At 40.3% G+C, this 21,311-nt stretch overlaps 1 protein-coding gene across 3 annotated transcripts in view; it reads left to right on the forward strand.

Annotated features, from left to right (window-relative positions):
• LOC124794744 (laminin subunit gamma-1-like) overlaps positions 1-21,311 on the forward strand; it is a 337,502-nt gene that overhangs the window by 307,464 nt on the left and 8,727 nt on the right. For 2 of the 3 annotated variants that reach the window (XM_047258351.1, XM_047258352.1), the window contains 2 exons: positions 1,794-1,952; positions 20,582-20,699. In XM_047258351.1, coding sequence (XP_047114307.1) covers positions 1,794-1,952; positions 20,582-20,699 — 277 coding nt within the window. Of the gene's footprint in view, positions 1-1,793; positions 1,953-13,256; positions 13,378-20,581; positions 20,700-21,311 lie in introns of all 3 variants that reach the window. The other variant, XR_007016605.1, reaches the window with a different exon arrangement.

Consider the following 21,311-nt stretch of genomic DNA (forward strand, 5'->3'; position numbering starts at 1 on the left):
ACCTTATCTTCCTCCATCATTCTAGGATCCACTATTTTACTCAGCTCCAAGACGTCTTGAATGTAGGATGCTGTAGTTTCTCCTGGATGCTGTGCCCTGCACTTTAACTTATCTTCAGCCTTGCACTTCTGTCATTGTGTGTCCAGTTCCACCTGGAATACTTCCCATCTTGTGAACTTCTCCCCATTGTTCTCATACCATTGCTTGCCAGTGCCCTCCAAGTAGAAAAATACGTTAGCCAAACACACGGTGTCATACTATTTGTTAAATTTGGCTATATGCGCATATACCTTCAGCCACTTGTTTGGATCTTGGCCATTATCACCAGAGAACCCGGAAGGATGTCTCATATGGTGGCACATAGTTGCTGTCATCATAATGTCCTCTTCTTCTTCTGTCTCCAATAGATTGCGATCTGTTGAGCATGGTTCGAACTCAGGTTTCTCGCCACGTGAATGGCGGCTCTGCCGTGGCCTGATGGGAGCAACTGTGTTGTCGATAATGTATACTATCACAAGTTCCAATACCCAGCGCCTCCACCAGCATAATGTCACATAGAAGAAGGTGTAATTAGATGAATGACGAACACTAACTTCACTTAACGAAGGTTTATTCAGCACCTGCACGTACAAGAGCATGTAGCGAACTGCCTCTGGCCAGAACACATACAGTATATATACGGCTACAGAACATTACAGTACAATGATTCGAGACATTTTTGGATACTTCTAGACTGTACTTGAACTGAATATAGAAATTAAAAATAGTACAGTCTAGATGAGTTTTGAACTCACGACCCTCCATGCAACAGTTTAGTATCATAACCACCACACCACAGTGCTACTCAGCTTCTTCTGTGACAATATCATGCTTGTTAGTAACAGGTGATGAATAGCTATACCATATGTGACCACCTGGCTTTGAAGTGTAGAATTAACTGTCTCACATGTTTATGGCATGGGCATCATCAAATATCCACTGCCTTTCTCGACAATAGCGCACCACATGTCCCAGTTGTCCACAGGGTCACAAGAACATCAACACTGGATCCAGAAAAAATAGAAAAGTTCACCTGGACTGATTTTTCAATACACACATTGGTAAACATTGAGAACTGGATGGGGTGATGTATCCAATTTTCCAGCAGGGCGATGTTTCGGTTGATGACAGAGGTTTACTTGTGTAGGAGCACTGCTGTCAGATGAAATGTCTACTACATTTGTTGTAGTTTTTTTCTGGGAAAAGAACAGAATTGTATTGTCCAATTGGTGCATCTACTTATTCGTCTTCAAAACTCTGCAGGTGAGCTGCACTTTCAGCAAGACTGAGTCAGTCCATTGCTCCTGAATTGTGTTTGCACAGTTCAAGGAACAATCAACAGGTGAGGATGCTTTTATGGTACTCCATGTCACCTCACCTAAATGCTGTGTGTCTTGGACTCAGCTCTGACCAATCTTCATGACCTGTGAGTGGTGACTGAGTGGTCACATATCTCAATGACCCCTTTTGGTGTTTCATATAGTACGCACTATGATTGGCCACCACCATCATCAGGATAAAAGGACTCGCTACACACTTCTTGACTATTGTACCTAATCAGCTACTCCTGAGTGTAACCCTTACCTCTGCATGTGAATGGTGACTTATTTTTATTTTCCATTTTCAACTAATGGAAAGTCTAGGATGGAATAATCTTTTCAATATTAAGTATTTTAATGTTAATATTCATGAGATTATCATTAATTTCTAAATAAAAAAATTTAGACCAGTGTAATTCTGTCTAACATTTTCAGGGAATTGCAAAAATTAATCGAGAGTCGGGTGCTGCCAAAGTGGAAGCAATAAGACTTTTTGATGAAGCTTATGCATTTTCCAGCCGTGTACGAGCAACTAAAGCTGATTTAACTGCTATTGAATATGCTGGAAACTCAAACAGAAATAAGATTGTACAGGTAAATTACAACCATTTTCATATGAAAAAGTGTTAAACATAATTCTTTTAATAAAAGTAGAGAGAAGAATTTAGGAGGGGTGGGATGTGGAAGAAGGAAGAAAGGGGGGGGGGGGGGCAGGCAGTTGTAAATTAAAAATATACTTAGTCATTGTTGGTCATTTGTACATTTATTTGCCTGTGTGTTGTTCTGAATAGCCAGAAATTTTGTAAAAATAACTTCTCGTACATTATTTACTAATTGCTTACATTAGGGATTGAAATGCAGAAAACTGAAGTGGTTGATTGATTTTAACTCTTCAAGAATTGACATTCATTTATACCTTTACAAAAAATTAAAACCAGCAAAGATTTTGCAATCCTGTGTCTATATTATTTTATTATGAAATCTATGCAGCAAGCTGTAATATTTAGTAGTGCACATTGGATTTTCTATAGCTTCTACCAGGATTGGCTAACAACACCGAAAATGTCAATATCTAGATGAAATTAAAAGCTGAAACTTATTTGCCCCTCTAGCTTAATGCAAATCCCTTTTACTATCTGCAAATCTGTTGTATGGTGTGTGATGATGCCAAGATCTGCAGTAATATTAATAAGGAGGAATGTAACAATGCCTGGCAGGTGGTGTGAGATGCTGCAATGTGGCAGTAGGTATAATGCAACAAAATGACAGAAGACTTCATGATTGTAGTATGTTATGCACTATCACTAAACTGTATTATATTTAAGACATACACTTAGCAAGGATCATTGCTGCACTATTGCGGTACATTCTCTATGCACAACCTCTGAAGTATGTATCTATTTTGCTGATACTAAACTGACTCTTAAAAAATAACAATTAAAAATGCAATCAGCACGTTCATTGTCAATGCCACTTCATTTATTTGCACTTGCTAACTTCTTCCATTTGAACACTTTTTCCGTCACAAAAGATTTAGTATTACTTCATTTTTTAATAGTTTTAATATGAAAGGTATTGGGTACCAGAATTTCAATAAATAATAGTTTTACAATTATTCATGTACCTAGCATATTGTGGCAGACAACAGATGATACATGAATATTAACAACAAAGAAATTAGTTTTACTGAAACAGGTATGCACTCAGTAAGCAGGATATCCTTGTTATCTTCAATATGCAGTGCAAATCTGTGAGTGGTATGAGCCAGCACATTCAATCTTAACAACAGTTAGGATTGGTAGCAGTAGTGCACAAAGTAATTATAGTTACATTTGTGAATTTCAGAGAGCAAAAAGAAGGAAATCAACCAACAGACCATCAACCCACAGTAAAAAAAAAAAAAATTATTTACATTTTTCTATTGATATCTTTGTGACTTCATGCCAATTGCAATTTGTTTTCATCTTTCACTATCGATGTACTTCCTCAGATTTCATCTTGTTTCCCCTTATTTCATTCGTTTCTTCAGTTTCATGATTTTTTTTTCACGTATTTGGGTGTTTTTTGTGAAGCTTTTCATGTGCAATTCTACATTGTTTATGTATTTTTTCACATTGTTTCCACCACCATGGATCCTTGCTTCCTCCATCTGCATCAGTAAATGAAAGTTTCCTTATTCATAGCCTGAACCCAGTCCCACATACTGTTCCTACAGTGTTATGCCTCATAGAATCCTCCTAAATGGCCCTACCACCAAATTACCCATCTCCGGCTGCCATCCTTCCTTCCACAATTACCTCCATCAGTTCAGAGTCTGGAAATCCTTAGCCCCACTGAGTGAGGTGGTGGAGTGGTTAGCACATTGGACTTGCACTTAGGAGGACAAGGGTTAAAACCCACATCCAGCCATCCTGGTTTAGGTTTCCCTAGGTCGCTTCAGTCAGATGCCGAACATGGCTCCTTTGAAAGGACTTGGCCAACTTCCTCCCCATCCTTCCCTAATCCAATGGGAATGATGACCTCACTGTTTGGTTCCCTTCTCCAAATGAACAAACCAACCAATCCTTAGCTCTCACCAACATAGTTTTGCAAAACCATACAATCAAGCCCAAACTTCCTTACAATACCTTCCCTCCAGCCATTAAATTTTCCTGCTATGCAATCCCAAATTCCTGGATCCCACGACACACACTGAAATGCTCACCCTCCAGGAAATAGAGCAACATGCACAATGCCCCGCAAAAAACCCTCCACTCTGCTCACTTCCTACTCCCAACTTGGACTACCACTGTCCACCATCTCTGCAACAACCCATACCTCCACCATGTCCCCTCACAGCTGACAAACTCTGTCTCGCAGACCTACTACATTTACCCCATCCTCCAAAACTCCCTCCCACCATGACAGAGAATCCATAACCTAAACAGACCCTCAACAACATCGTGAACCTTTCCTCCAAAAGCCTCAGCCCCACAGAAATATCAGTTCCAAAGGCCTCACCTTCTGCCCCCCTTCCCTTCCCCTCACCCACCCCCACCCCAGATTGAGTCATGCAGGACTTGTTAAAGACCTTCTCTCCTTCTCCCATTCCCTACAGTGGGAACACTTTTTTGCCACCAACCCTACCAATCTGACTCAACCAAAGACCAATGTTGAACCCTGCCTGACTCAGTTCACTCCTCCAGCCAACCATGTTCCACCACCTGTTAACTTTCCATAATTTCTTAACCTCAAACCTTGCCTCACCATCATTCTCCAAATCCCTCAATATCCAAACTAACCTTACATCCACACAAATAACTGCAATTCACCACCTAAAAACTGATCCTGACCTTATAATCCTATCTGCTGACAAAGGTCCATCACAGTTCTCTTGAATACAAGGATTACCTGGCAGAAGGACTCCATCAGCTGTCAGATTCATCCACCTATAAACCCTGCCACATGACTCTGTTCCAGAAATCCAGCAGGATCTCCAGTCTCTCCTAAAATCATTAGGCCCATTCCAGAACTTCTCCTCGGAATCCATCTCTCTTCTCACCCCTACCACTCCCCGCACTCCTACCTTCTACATGCTTCCTAAAGTCCATGAATCCAATAACCTAGAATGCCTCATTGTGGCTGGTCACTGTGCCACCACAGAGAGAATTTCTGCTCTCTTAGACAACAGCTTAAGCCTATTACTGGCAACCTACACTCCTATATACAAAAATACCAACCCATTTCCTCCACCTACTCTCCACAGCTTCTGTTCCTTTACCACACAGGCCCTGCTTGTCAGTATTGATGCCACCTCCCTTTACACTAACATACTTAATGCCCATGAGCTTACTGCTATTGTACACTACCTTTCCCAACACCTGATGGATTCCAAACCAATAACCTCCTTCCTAGTTGTCATGGCCAACTATATCCTCACCCACAATTACTTCTCCTTTGAAGGCATTACCTACAAACAAATCGGAGTATGGCTATGGGCACCCACAGGACACTATCCTGTGCTAACCTATTCATGGGCCACCTAGAGGAAGTCTTCCTGAACTCCCAGAATCCTAAAGACCCACACCAGGTTCAGATTCATTGATGACATCTTTTTGATCTATATCGAGGTTGAGGACACCCTCTCCATATTCCTCTAGAACCTCAACACCTTCTCCCCCATTCACTTCACCTAGTCCTACTCAACCCAACAAGCCACCTTCCTCGATGTTAACATCTACTTCGAAGATGGCTACATCAGTACCTCTGTCCATATAAAACCTACTAACCATCAGCAATACCTCCAGTTTGACATCTGTCACCCATTCCATACCAAGAAGTTCACCAGCTTGGCAACAACCCATACCTCCCCCATGTCCCCTCATAGCTGACAAACCCTGTCTTGCAGACTACTAAATTTACCTCACCCTCCAAAATTCTCTCCCATCATACAGCCTAGCCACCGATGGGCATCGCATCTGCAGTGAGGAGTGTCCCTCTCAAAATACACCGAGGGTCTCGCTGAGGCCTTTACATACCATAATTCCCCCCTCCCCTCTCAACCTTGTACAAAAGCAGATCTCACAAGCCTTATCTTCACTACCACCAACCACCTCTCAAAGTCCTACCATCCAGTCACAGAGGAGCATTTCCCTCATGACTCACTTCCACCCAGGACTGAAGCAACTGAATTATATTCTCTGCTATGGTTTCAACTACCTTTCATCATGCCCTGAAACGAGAAATGTCCTATCCCCTATCCTTCCCACCCATCCCCACAGCCGTTTTCTGTTGTCCACCGAACATACACAATACCCTTGTCCATTGCTATACAAGCCCTGCTCCCAACACCTTGCCTCATGGCTCATATCCCCGTAGTAGACCTAGATGCAAGACCTGTCTTATGCATCCTCCCATCACCACCTACTCCAGTCCGGTCACAAACATCACCTGTCCCATCAAAGGCAGGGCTACCTGTAAAATCAGCTAAGCTGTAACAACTGTGCTGTATTCTACATGGGCATGGCAACCAACAAGCTGTCTGTGTACATGAATAGCTGCTGACAAACTGTGACCAAAAAACAACTGGACCACCCTTCATATGCAGCTTCAACGTCCACAGTAACGTCAGTGCCAACTGTAGTTCAAGATTTAAACGAAAATACAGTTTCAGCAAAAGTTCCAGTATCAATTGGAACATCACTTCCAGTATCAATTGGAACATCACTTACAAAACCAGACTCAGCACCAAAACTGGCAGCATCTCCAACATCCACTGAATCATCAGCTTCAGAAACACCTCCAGCATCCACTGAAACAGCAGCTACAACTACAGATAAAAGAAGTATGGTGGCACGTCCAGGGGTAAGAAATACAAGGAGCAGGAAAAGTGTAATTCTTAAGGATTTTTGGTACCCAGCCTCGGCAAGGAACAGCCGCTAACATTGGGAAACATGAGTACAAACTCCTCTCAATCTAATTTCAATAATTTAAAAATAATGAGCCTTAACATACAATGCATTAAAAATAAAATATTAGAACTTGAGATTGCAGCCAGTGAAGCTAGTATAGATTGTATTTGCATTCAAGAACATTGGTGCATGAGTTATGAACTAGAAAATATTTGCATTTCCCCATACAAATTAGTAAGCCATTTTTGCAGGAAGGAAACAAGACATGGCGGTGTTTGCATTTATGTAAAACCTGGAGTAAAGGTTAAAAATATGACTGTAACTGAATCCTTGAATGAAGAAAAACATTTTGAGGCTGCAGCAATACAGTTGAATATGCAAAAGAGTAAATTAATAATAATGTCAGTGTACAGATCACCATGTGGTGATCCTGAAATTTTTAGAAATAAGTTAGAGGCATTGCTCAAAATATTACATCATAAAAAATCAACAATAATTATAAGTGGAGATTTTAATGTCAACTTATTGACTGAAGGTGCATCCAAAGATCAGTTCCTGAATGTTTTACATAGCTTCAATTTGTATCCACATATAACTAACCCTACAAGAATAACAAACTCTTCAAAAAGTCTCATAGATAATATCTTCACAAATATAGATGCCATAGATATAGATGTAATAAATGTTGACCTAGGAATATCTGATCACAATGCACTTACCCTTAAATTTCCCATAGCCCCTGTGACCAAAAATAGTTCATACCAAATGTACAAAAGAACCCTCTCCACAAATAGTTGCAGTCACTTCATAAATACACTGACTAACCAGTCATGGGCAGAAGTACTGTTACAAACTAGCACAAACACTGCATATAATGTTTTTTCTTCCCTGTTTATGTTGAATTTTGAAATGTGTTTTCCTAAGAAACCTTTCAAAACAAACACATATGGGCATACACATGCTAACTCCTGGATCACAACAGGTATTAGAAATTCCTCCAGGACCATGAAAATGCTTAACTATAGACTGAAAAGTTGGACTGACCCCAAGTTTAAAGAATATGTAACAAATTACAAAAAATATATAGAAAAGTAATTACAAAAGCAAAATTACTACGTAATGATAAATTAATAAGAAAATCAGGCAATAAATCAAAAACTATTTGGGAAATTCTGAAAAGGGAAACAGGTAAGGGCCTCAACGATCAGGAAATAGTACTCAAAAATAGTGAAAATATTGAATTAAAAGATGAAACTCTGGCAAATTACATTAATAATTACTTTTTAAGTGTACCAGTGTCATTAAGTAAAAACTTTACTAAACATGAGAAATTAACAGCCCCAAAAGTAGACAGTAGTATGTTGTTAACTCCCACAAATGATAATGAAATATTAAAGGTGATAAAGAGTCTAAAATCAAAAATGTCTGCAGGTGTGGATGAAGTGCCTGTGTCAATAATAAAAAAAGTTGCCCAACAAATTATAAAGCCCCTGTTACATATTGCCAATTTGTCTTTCAGCGAAGGTGTGTTTCCTGAGAGGTTGAAAATCTCTAAGGTTAGACCTCTGTTTAAAAAAGGAGATCCATATAAGGTAGAAAATTATAGAACAATATCCCTTCTCCAATCATTTTCAAAAATTCTAGAGAAATTAATGAAAACCAGACTCATAAATTACTTAGAGGCTCACAAACTTCTAAACTGCAATCAACATGGCTTTCGCTCAGGCTACAGCACAGAATCAGCTATCCATGCCTATACCAAAGAGATTGTCAGGAGTCTCGACACTAAAAAATGTGTAGTGGGAATTAACTTAGATTTATCTAAAGCTTTTGATACAGTAAATCACAAAATTCTGTTAAACAAGATGGAGGCAATAGGTGTAAGGGGAGTTGTGAAGCAGTGGTTTGAATCTTACCTTCAAGATAGAACTCAGGTGGTAGAAATCATCGCAGAGCATAAAAATCAGAAAATCAAGTGGGTCTCAGATGCAAAGAAATTGGAAATAGGTGTCCCACAGGGCAGTGTTCTCGGTCCCTTATTATTCTTGCTTTATATAAATGACATAAAAAATCCTAATATTTCTACTAAAATAATGTTGTTCGCAGATGACACTAGCATAATTATAAGTGATGATAAAAAATCATTAACCACCACAACTGATATAGTCCTGAAATATATTCAACACTGGTTTAATGCTAATGAGTTAACACTTAATCTAAGTAAAACAAATTATATACAGTATGGCAAAGCAACTCAAGATATGGACCTCCAGTTAAAACTAATGGATAAGAAGATAGAGAGTGTACAATCCACAAAGTTTTTGGGCATGCACATTGATCAAAACTTAAGCTGGAAAGACCATCTCAAGTACTTATCCCACAGGCTCAATTCGGCATGTTTTGCATTGAGGATATTATCTAGAGTATGCAGTACAGACTGTACTAGACTAGTGTATTTTGCTTACTTTCAGTCCATCGTGTCTTATGGCATAGTGTTCTGGGGTAAAACTAAATCAAGCTTAACAGATATCTTCAAATTTCAGAAAAGAGCTGTACGAATCATAACAAATAACTCTCCAATAACTCATTGTAGGCCCCTTTTCAAAGAACTGCAAATACTCACAATACCATCACTGTATATTTTTAAAAGCATTCTGTGTACAAGAACACATATGAAAAATCTACGTACAAATGAGGACTGCCATAATTATAATACTAGAACTCATAAGAATTTGTTTGTAGAAAGGGTAAGGACAACACAAACCCAAAAGCATGTAAGTTATTTTGGAATAAACCTCTACAATGCTCTGCCAGTGTACATGAAGGCAATAATAGATGAAGTAAAATTTAAGACTGAACTTAAAAATTACCTTTTAAGCAAAACTTTCTATGACGTAGATGAGTACTTTGATTCCAGAATGAGATTTTCACTCTGCAGCGGAGTGTGCGCTGATATGAAACTTCCTGGCAGATTAAAACTGTGTGCCCGACCGAGACTCGAACTCGGGACCTTTGCCTTTCGCGGGCAAGTGCTCTACCATCTGAGCTACCGAAGCACGACTCACGCCCGGTACTCACAGCTTTACTTCTGCCAGTACCTCGTCTCCTACCTTCCAAACTTTACAGAAGCTCTCCTGCGAACCTTGCAGAACTAGCACTCCTGAAAGAAAGGATACTGCGGAGACATGGCTTAGCCACAGCCTGGGGGATGTTTCCAGAATGAGATTTTCACTCTGCAGCGGAGTGTGCGCTGATATGAAACTTCCTGGCAGATTAAAACTGTGTGCCCGACCGAGACTCGAACTCGGGACCTTTGCCTTTCGCGGGCAAGTGCTCTACCATCTGAGCTACCGAAGCACGACTCACGCCCGGTACTCACAGCTTTACTTCTGCCAGTACCTCGTCTCCTACCTTCCAAACTTTACAGAAGCTCTCCTGCGAACCTTGCAGAACTAGCACTCCTGAAAGAAAGGATACTGCGGAGACATGGCTTAGCCACAGCCTGGGGGATGTTTCCAGAATGAGATTTTCACTCTGCAGCGGAGTGTGCGCTGATATGAAACTTCCTGGCAGATTAAAACTGTGTGCCCGACCGAGACTCGAACTCGGGACCTTTGCCTTTCGCGGGCAAGTGCTCTACCATCTGAGCTACCGAAGCACGACTCACGCCCGGTACTCACAGCTTTACTTCTGCCAGTACCTCGTCTCCTACCTTCCAAACTTTACAGAAGCTCTCCTGCGAACCTTGCAGAACTAGCACTCCTGAAAGAAAGGATACTGCGGAGACATGGCTTAGCCACAGCCTGGGGGATGTTTCCAGAATGAGATTTTCACTCTGCAGCGGAGTGTGCGCTGATATGAAACTTCCTGGCAGATTAAAACTGTGTGCCCGACCGAGACTCGAACTCGGGACCTTTGCCTTTCGCGGGCAAGTGCTCTACCATCTGAGCTACCGAAGCACGACTCACGCCCGGTACTCACAGCTTGGAAGGTAGGAGACGAGGTACTGGCAGAAGTAAAGCTGTGAGTACCGGGCGTGAGTCGTGCTTCGGTAGCTCAGATGGTAGAGCACTTGCCCGCGAAAGGCAAAGGTCCCGAGTTCGAGTCTCGGTCGGGCACACAGTTTTAATCTGCCAGGAAGTTTCAGTACTTTGATTGTGTGTAAATTTATTGCCAAAAATTTTAATTTGTATGTCTAAACTTGTACTTTTAAAAATGCCTTGAAAGTGATATTCTATTATTATGTCTGTAGTACTTGTACTAGTATGATAACTTTGTTGTGACAATTCCTACATCATGTAAATGATATACAGGAAGATAATAAAATGAAATGAAATGAAATAATGAAATGAGCAAGCCCCCCAACACAATGTTCTCGATTTCAATGGCTGCTTCACAGCCTATGCCATCTGGATCCTTCTAACCAATACCAGCTTTTCTGAATTATGCAGCTGGGAACTTTTCCTGCAGTGTATCCCACATTCCCGTAATCCTTGTGGCCTCAACCTTCAGTAGCCATTGTCCTTATCTATCTAGCCCCTTCCCTGTCCCCGTTCCAGCACTACACAGCCCTCTATTCCACCAACACACCCAGTCTTTTACTTCTCTCGTCGTCTGCTACACCCACCTCTCTCCCCTGCCCTTCATCTAACTACCCGACTGCATCTATCTGCTCTATCTTCTCTCTGCCTTGTCTCTGCATGCTCTCCCTGCAGCACTTTACCATCCTCTACTCTTACCCAACATCCCTCCCCCTCCCCACCCCAGCCTCTTCCTTACCCCTACCCAGTTGCCTCTCCCACCATGTGCTGCTGTTTGTAGTCTTCAGTTGCCAGAGATGGTGGTCATGTGTATGTGAGTTGCATTTGCGTGGATGTGTGTGCACCTGTTGTCTTTTTTTGACAAAGGCCTTGTTGGCCGAAAGCTTATTTTACTTGTACTTATCTGTGACTCAGCATCTCTGCTATATGGTGAGTAGCAACTATCTTCTGATAATACTGTTACATTCCATCCTGGGTTTCCCATTGTATGAAAAAGAAGGAAAAGTCATCGTATTGAAAGTGTGGAGGATGTCTGTTCTTAACTCATATCACTCAGGTCCTTTTTTCTTCTTTGGATAAGTATGTACAATTAATATGCACTTATGAAGCAAGTTGTAATAAATATCACTAATAAAAATAAACTAATCATTAATTAAAATGAAATAGCACCACTAAAATTCCACAATGAAAGAAATAGGGACTAACTGTGTACAAACACACTGTGGAATAACAAAACCACTTGTTCAGTAGATCACACGAACTTTAAAGGAATCTGGCTTTAGGATAATCTTGGATAGGATATGCACATTGAAAATGTCTCAAACTAGTTAAGTGTAACATTTTACCTAAAGAGAGTGTTCGAAAATTGATGTCACAGAAAATACCTAGAACAAATATTTTTCTTTCTTTTCATTCTATATTAAAATATGGTGTTAATTTTAGAGCAAGACAGCATGCAGTAAAGCGTTTTCAGACATGAGAAAGTGAAATCAGTGAACACTATATAAAGTTTTTAAATCATACTGAAGGCATATTTAACTTCCCACTGCTTCTACATCATAGAGAAATTCCTTATGAAGTAATCCATGTAGATATCTATGGACTCTATAAATTTCCTAATTTTTGTTGTAACCTTCAGAATTTTCCAGGTGCCAATTTTGTAATGACAATAAATTTAAGAGAGGCACTAAATAAATTTAATTTTATTGATATAAAAGCTGCTACTCCCTTCTGGAGATTGTGTGCATATAAATAACTTAGAGAAATAATCTAACATTATGTACTGAAATTGCAAAGTGTTGTTTTTATGCAATTGCAAAATACTGTATGTACCCATACTATCATAAAAAAGTGTGTCCCTCTTATCACTTCACAACTGACTTGTTCCATAGCTGATCATACTGTGTACATGAAATGATGAAAGAGGATCAAGAAAATACGAAACAAAGCTGACGGCTGGTGACTTTTCCATTTGAAACATATCCTTCATAATCAAAGATAACATTAATAGCTCAGGTATCCAGAGGGTGTTTAATAACGATGTCAGCTTTGAAATTACACTTAGCATGATATGTAGAAGTAAAAATTCTGTAAAATGATGGAGTAGAATACACATATATAATGATTATGACAATTTCTTGGACTATGTAATACATGTCAGTAGGTGATTATGGGAAACAGGTGGTTCAATTTTGTTTAACCATGTGCTCTCTGTTGGATAGCATGATGTTATTTATATTGAAAACTTTCTCAACTATTTATACTGCAGAATTAATTCTTGCATTCACAGTATGTTTTGCAGGTTTGTAATTACGAACACGAGAAATAGTGATTACAGCTAAGAAGTGGTAAAGAGAAAGAGAGATGAAAGTAAATTGTATGAGCTATCTAACAAGTTACTTTAAACCCCATGTTGTCCATAACAGTCTCCATAAGGCAATCTTGTCACAAATAAAATAATTTTGCAGGAAATACCTGGGGAACCTGTGAGTGATAGAGAATGCAAAGCAATTTTCCAGTTATGAGGTGGATTGAAGGAGAGAACAAGTCAACTGATATGGTTTACAAGCAGTCTAAAGAAGTTTTTAGGTATGTCTTATAAACTGTTAATGCCAAAGTAAATGATTACATAGAGAGAGAGATGAAAACAGTATGTGGGCAGAATGTGAGGTGAGAAACTACCGAAACAAATGGTTAATAAGAATCCTAAAGGACAAAGACACTTAGGTAGACCAAGAAAATAAAGGTAATAAACTTTGTAAGACTGGTACATGCAGATGTTTAATCCCTGTTACATTACGCTATGATATATTATGAATGAAAATAAAAGTCGTGCTTTGCAGATAGGATTAGACTGGTAAGGTTGCAGATGGGTGGATGTGTCTATTCCAAGATTATGACTGCTTATGAACTTAATCATTTTCATTGATTCTGAACTGTTGCAATGAAAAGTGAGGTTTATAAGATCATTGGCCAAGAGTGTCAGTCCTGCTACACTGGACTGGCTGGAAGTACTAGGCTCAGAGAACACCATTGAAAATGGAGAGAAAAGAAGTCAGATTTGTCTTTCGTTGAACATAACTTAAACAAAAATTATGAATAATAATAGATGTAGGCATCCTACACTTAGAGGGAAAAGGTGCAAAGCTCACTCAGTTAAAAATTAAGAAACAGATTTGTGTATCCCCACATTTACCATTGTGTGAGCGCACTCAGATCAATTATTAACCTCCATAAGACAATGTTACAACCTCAACTTAGGCGAAAAACCTTGCTGCCTTAATTCATAAACAGATAATGACACAAATTCCTATTCCTGTGCATGAAGTTCTACTCCAATGTATGTTTATTCATAGTTATTGAATACGCTGTCCTAATGAATTTTGTAAAATACCCATGTAACTGTGTCAAAAAATGTTATCATGCACTGAGAAATCCTTACAATTAAGTAGTGAGAAAAAGCTTGAAATAATATAGTTTAATGTGAGATGCACAGCAGAATTATTCATGTGGTGAGATGTGAAAGTGTTAAAGAAAATGTATCTCACACAATAACTGTAGGAAGGCAAGACAAACAAGGCAACATAAATCTTATTAGGAGCCACACTGAACTGCACTGAAAATTCATCCATCAATATAAGTTTGAGAGAATTTATTATTGCAGGAGCAGTTAATGTTCCTTCAAGGGTTACAAGAGAAGGACAGTAGTACATCAAATGTGATACTGTGAGGAAGATAAGACATAATAAGAAAAAATGAAGTTTAGTAAATGCAAAAGGCATAATCAAAGTACAATGAAATAAGAGAGGTAAGAAAAATGTTGAATGCTAGTGTTCAAATGCCAGGAATTAGTTTACAGAGTAATGGAGCATAGCTAAATATACTGATGAACATAGCTATATATACTGATGAGCAAAGAGTGTGAGATCTTATCTCAGTATATGTAGAATGCAAATTTTACTAAGACATCTCCAGATAAGAGGTCATCTCAGATCAAACAGAGGCAGATTGCTGTATCTAACAATGAAATACAATACCTACAGGTAAGGAGCAAAATGCGTCTCTGCACTATGACTACTTTTTTTTATATATATATAAAGAAAAAAGACAAAGGTCAATGTAATACACTATATGATTGAAATTAGAGCATCATACCTACTTCACAAATCATTTCTGTCATGTATTAATCAATTAATGATGGTTAACAGAATTTGAAAATGTCCCCATATTTCTTGTTACAAACACAAACATTTAAAGACTTTCACCTTCATACAGGTTTACAGCTTCAGATGAAGCCATTGGCTCAAAGTCCACAACAGAATACCTCAGCCCAGCTTCTACATTGTTATTGTTTAGGAAGTTAGATGATTGTATTGGATATCCTAAAATGTCCCTTCATTGTGGTCACAAAAAGAACAAAACGTTCTGCTTGACAACTCCCCCCCCCCCCCCCGCCCCCCTCCTCCCCACTGCATATCAAAGGCACAACTCTGACTCAGGTTGGATTTTGAGAGATGTTTTCTGCTACAAAATGTCCCTTACTGATTCTTGTAATAAAAACTACATGTGTAAAACTATATCATAATACACTGTGGCGATGCACTACTATGTGTTTGTGCTCAACACTCTCCTGCTCTAGCAGACAATCTTGCACTCTAACAGATTATGTGTTGCCCGAAAAACCGCACTGTGAATTGTATGCATCTGAGGACAAGAATTTTCTCTATCATGTGCCACTTAGACACTCTGAATGTGGTTTTTCCATAAGGCATGCTACAGGAAATGTCCCCAACTCTCAGCTCTTCCCAAGTCAATGCGGAGCTGTCCACATGACAAGTGCAGTGATTCATGTTCCTTTGGTGTTAAGTTTATGTTCATGTTATTTCATTATCAGAACTGGATGCCTTGATGCAGTGCTCCCAGATAGGAGCATGACCCTTGAAGACATCAATGATGAGTTGGTTGTGTGTGTCTGTAAAACTAGCAGCACTGCAGGCTCCTGTGATGCCTGTGGAGAACTAGAAGGTGAGATTGGTGCCATACTCCATGGCAACATTATGTAGCACCTGCCTCACAGACATGCGTCCTGCGTGTGTAGTATCCCCATCTCAGAGCTTGTTAAATTATAGGAAGTGCGGCAAGATCCACCTCTTTTTGTGGCTGCTAGAGACTGAAATCCCCAACTGTGTTAGATTAGCTTCGTTTATGGTATCTCAAGTTCGTTTATTTGTATTTTTTATTTGCTTTTGTCACTATGTTAGATTAGCTTCATTTCTGGCACCTCAAGTTGGTTAATTTGTATTTTGCTTTGATCACCATTTTAGATTAGATACACTCAGAGTACCCACAAATTCAGTTTTTTAATTTGCATATTTCCTTGATCACTGTGTTTGATTGGCCCCTTTTTCCTATATGTTAAACACATTAACGATGTTCCTAATGTTGTCTTAAAATACTGCATAAACTGATATGCCTCCTGGTGCAACCCGATCTGACTGCCCATCTCATGAATGCTACTGATTCCAGCCAGTCTGCCCTAGGTTTCATCCTTTGACAGCAACCATCTGCCAGGTTCCTGGCAGTTGCTGGCGTTCTTTTCCATGAAGCTCTCTGGGCCACAGCGGAGCTAGGCAGTGTAATCTTTAAGCTTCTTGTTGTCTATGAAGTGGCCAACTACTTCCACCTCTCGGTGGAAGGACACCCCTTCATGATCTGGACTGACCACCACCCACTTATGACAGGATATTGTCAAAAGGAAGGCACTTAGAATTCTCCTAGGTAAATCTTTCATCAGGAGTAAATAGGTCAGTTCACAACCAACATATGGCACATGGCAGGCGTCGATAATATCGTCACCAACTGCCTCAGCTGCTCCTGTGCTCTCACTGCCACCAAGGCAGCTATACCTGAGCTGCTAAGACTGAGGAGAGACCAAACGCTGGCCTCAACCTCCAACGGCACACAGTTCCTCGTACGAACGCACATGTTAGGTGGCAACTTCTGCATGACTTCCGGCCACACAGCCAACTCCACAGAGCATATCTGCATATCTGCACCTGCAGCCCCCCCTCAGTCCCCAAGACTTCCACAAGGTGGCATTTCAACACCTCCGTGACCTGTCACATCCTGGCACCTGTGCATCTGCGGCCCTCTTGTGGGAGCATTTCATCTGGCCCAACATTCAATGGGACTACAATGATTGGGATCACACCTGCCTCTCATGCTAGCACTTATCCCAGTGGACCATTGTCATTCCCATGTCCGTAACTGACATTGTAGTCCCCCTTACATTGCCAAACAACCACCAGTACATCCTCACCATTATCAAGAGGTACAATCTGTGGCCATAAGCCATGTTACTGCCTGACATCATGGTGGATACAGTGGCAAAAGCTATCGTGGACAATTGGGTCTTGTATTTTGGATACCCCAGACACATGATGATGGACCATGGATGACAATTCACATCTTGCCTGTTTAAACAAAACCTGTTGTATGCTCATCCATTTTATTACTAGTTACCATCCTGTGACTAATGGTGTGGTGGAGAGATTCTGCATGATCCTAAAAGCCATCCTTGCATGCAAACCATAACTTGGTCTGCCACCGTGCCTCTAGTTCTCCTAGCATTGTGGGTGGCCCATAAAACTAACTTGCATGTGTCCACAGTGTAAGTCGTCTACGGGCAGCTGCTCACTGTCCCAGGCAACTTCATCAGGGTGCAGCCCCTGCTGGCCACCACCTGCAACCCAGCCTATGTATAGTAACTACATGACACACATATGCCTGGTGCCCCAACAATGCCTTGGCGAGCACAAATCCTTTGTGCATCAGTACCTCTGCATCTGCATGCATGTCATGCCCTGAATGGACACCAGCCAGTCACTGCTCTGCCAACAGTACTCAGGCCTGCCCCTTGTGCAGGGAGAAGACCTTTTACATACATCTATGTCATGCTGCCACCACAGTATCCATTGACTGATTGAAGAGGGAATACACACTCAACCTCCCAGCCCTTCCGCACCATCTGTCATTGAAATTGAGGTGATGGACTCTGCCACCTTGGTGGGCAATATTTGGGAACTGAGAGTGGAGGCCACCCTGCTATCACACCACACCCAGCAGAGCTGCCCCTGAAACCTGCCACCTCACTCCTGCTGTTGGTCCTGTCCTCTGGTGCCTTGTCTGAGTGAAGAGGCACCAACACCACATCAGGCACCTGTCACCAGCCCCATGATGTCATCACACACCTTCACCACAAAGTGTGACCCAGTCTACTAGCAAAAGGTGGTAGCAGTGGGTGTGTACAGTGTCGGTACAGGACAGCGTGTGTTATGCTACCCGTGCAGGATGCACTGTGCACCTCCTGCAATGTGCGACTTGCCTGAGCACGAGCTGCTTCCCATACACTCCAGCAGGCCCCACCCCCACACTGCAGCATACCCAACTATGCCCCCCTCCCATGTGCATCACTGCCCCCCCATCCCGTTTTACCATGTGGTTGGATGTTACCACCATGCTGAGCTCGGGATGTGATGTCACAGAGGCAGCCATGTATCACGCAGTGCCTCCACCACCGTCAGTGGCACTTACTCCACTGACACCATGCTTCCACAAGTGGCAGTGGGGTAATCGATATTGGGAGTGGTCACTGCATTCTGCAACCTGCTTTCTTCTTCTTGAAGAGAGGGGGTGGGGGGGGGGGGGGCAGGGGCGGGGGGGAGTATTGTGCGGTGATGCACTACTACTTTTTTTGTGCCCACCACCTGTCTGCTTGAGTGATGATCTTGCACTGTAGCAAATGGCTCATCGCTCAGCAAAAAGTTCATCACTAACTGAATGTATCCAAGAACAAGAGTTTTCTCTGCTACACACCTTTTTGCTGCAGCACTTGGAGTTTTTTCCTAAAACATGCTACAGGAAGCCTCCCCAACACCTGGACTTCTCCTGCTGATGCCAAGCTGTGCACACAAGAAAAGCAACAATTTAATGTTCTTTTGGTGTTAAGTTTGTGTTTAAGTTATTTCATTATCAGAACATACTAGATTGTTGCAGAGCACTCAGATAGTTGCATGACCCATGAAGACATAAATGGTGAGTCAGTTTTGTGTGTCTGTAAAATGAACAGTGTTGCAGGCTCCCATGATGCTACGGAAAATTAGAAGGCAAGGTTGATACCATACTTCAGGACAGCATTATTCACCACCTGCCTTGTGATCCCATGCCCTTAGCATAGAGTATAAACTTTATCAGTCAATTAACCCTTGAGTGAGCATGCCTATGTATAATGTGCACCATTTACAGATAACATTGTCTTATACTATTCCATTGTTTTGCAATTGTGGGATTGCTTCAGTTAACAGTGATACATCGTGTTATCATACATCTAAGTGTGCAGCAGTAATACAAAATAAATTGGGAGCTAGTTGACAAAATAAACCAGATTCTCAGCTAGCAGCAGTCCGAAAATGAGGCCGTAATCTACAAGATAATTAGCAATCAAATAAGCAGTTGGTAGTGATCTGATGCAGCTGCACTGTTTAATGCTTTGAGTGCATCATTATTGTGGTTTAATACTTGTGTGGAGCAAAAGTGATATAATGACATTTTATTTTTTACTGTCTAATTAAACAGTGATTTAGCTCATTTAATGTAAGTTTATTTTATCATTTCTGAATTAAACTGAGATTAAACTGTGATTTTCATCATAAATGTTTCCCTGGTAAAAGAAAGACAGCTGTTCTTTACAAGTGTACAAAGTATGCTGTGTGTGCATTTGCATTATGAGAAACAGCGTGCCTGTTTGAGGCTTAAATTGTAGGGAGTGTGGCAAGATCCAACATTTGTTTGTGAACTATACATAAACTAACGCAGCATTATGCATGCAGCTGTTAGAGACTGAAATCCCCAACTATGTTAGACTAGCTTCGACCACCATACCTCAAGTTCTTTTATCTGTATTTTGTATTTGCTTTAGTCAATGTGTTAGTTTAGTTTCACTTATGGTACCTCATCTTTGTTTATTTGTATATTGTATTTTGCTTTGATCACTGTATTAGATTAGCTTCACCCATGGTACCTCAAGTTTGTTTATTTGTATTTTGCTTGGATCACTCTGTTAGGTTAGATGCACTCACGGTACTTCCAAGTTCATTTATTTCTATTTGCATATTTCCTTGGTCACTGTGTTACATCAGCCCCATTTATGATACCTCAAGAACATTAATGATGTTCCTCTTGTTATCTTTAAAGATGTGTAAACTGATTACACTACATACAGTCAGTAGGCATGCCTCGTGTGTATTCATAATGTGTTCATGGGTGGTGGGATTACCGGGCCAACACAACTAAGAGTTTTTGTTCAGAGACATTTTCATGGCAACTTACCTTTGTAAATGTGTTCTGCTATTACTGTGTTCTGCAATTAATTGTGCCTGTTAATGTTCCAATAAAGGAACTGTTTTGTATTTAGACATCTTTTTGTTATGTGTCTCTCATGCTTTACCCATCTGTTTTACCCTCCACACTTAGCAAATCCATAGTATCCACCTGTTTTGTGTTCAGTGAGCAACACAACTACCACAGTTCCTTTTTTCTCCTCTAGTTAATGTTACAAATGACACTCTGCCACCCATTTCACCAATGACCAAAGATTTACCTTTCTAAAGTGAAAATGTTTGTACCCAGCATACCTTAATGCTGTATGCAAATGATTCAGGATAGCATGATAGAACTCAGTACTAAAATGAACGTGATGAAATGTATATTATTCTCAACTTTACGTGTGTTTCAGGTGAAAGGTGACATAGACCAGATGAGATACGATCAGGTGGAAACATTAAAAGTAGCACAGTGGTCTCTGCAACAGATAAGATCTATCACTGAAGAAATGACTAAGTTTTCTGAATTAGGTAATAGTAAACCTCATCCATCTAGATTACCATATCAGTGAATAGAACATTTATATCAGAATTTATCTTACTGGAAGAATTTATCAATGAAACATGAACACTGACGTGTAGGAATAGTTTATGTGAATAGTCAAAAAAAGAGATTATAATGACTGCAGGTGTAAAAGATTATCTTGGCCAAACATATTGTTAGTGTATAGCATTGTTGTATTTCATTGCTATGCTACACATTTCTCATTGTATTTCTGAGATATACTGAAGTTCTAGAGTCCATCCTCAGCACACTAGTGTAACAGGGGACACAAAGTAAGCTAAGTTGCAAAATCCATGCAATCGATATGTTTATTTACATATACTTTATGTATCTAAGCTGACTCCCAGTATTTCCTTTGTTTTCAAGCAAAATGATGTTTCACATAAATATGTTTCAAAAATTTAGGTACAAAAACTTGATGTTGAATTTATACATGTTTTCTGTATTGATTTCATCAAAACTTATGTGGTTATCATGGTATTGTGTAGTACTAAATTGTTAATTGTAAATGTAAGCTGTGCTTATAGGGAATGTTATATTTTGTTGTGGTCTTCAGTCCAGAGACTGGTTTGATGCAG

The sequence above is a fragment of the Schistocerca piceifrons genome, chromosome 4 (genome assembly GCF_021461385.2).
Source record: "Schistocerca piceifrons isolate TAMUIC-IGC-003096 chromosome 4, iqSchPice1.1, whole genome shotgun sequence".
Lineage (NCBI taxonomy): Eukaryota > Metazoa > Arthropoda > Insecta > Orthoptera > Acrididae > Schistocerca > Schistocerca piceifrons.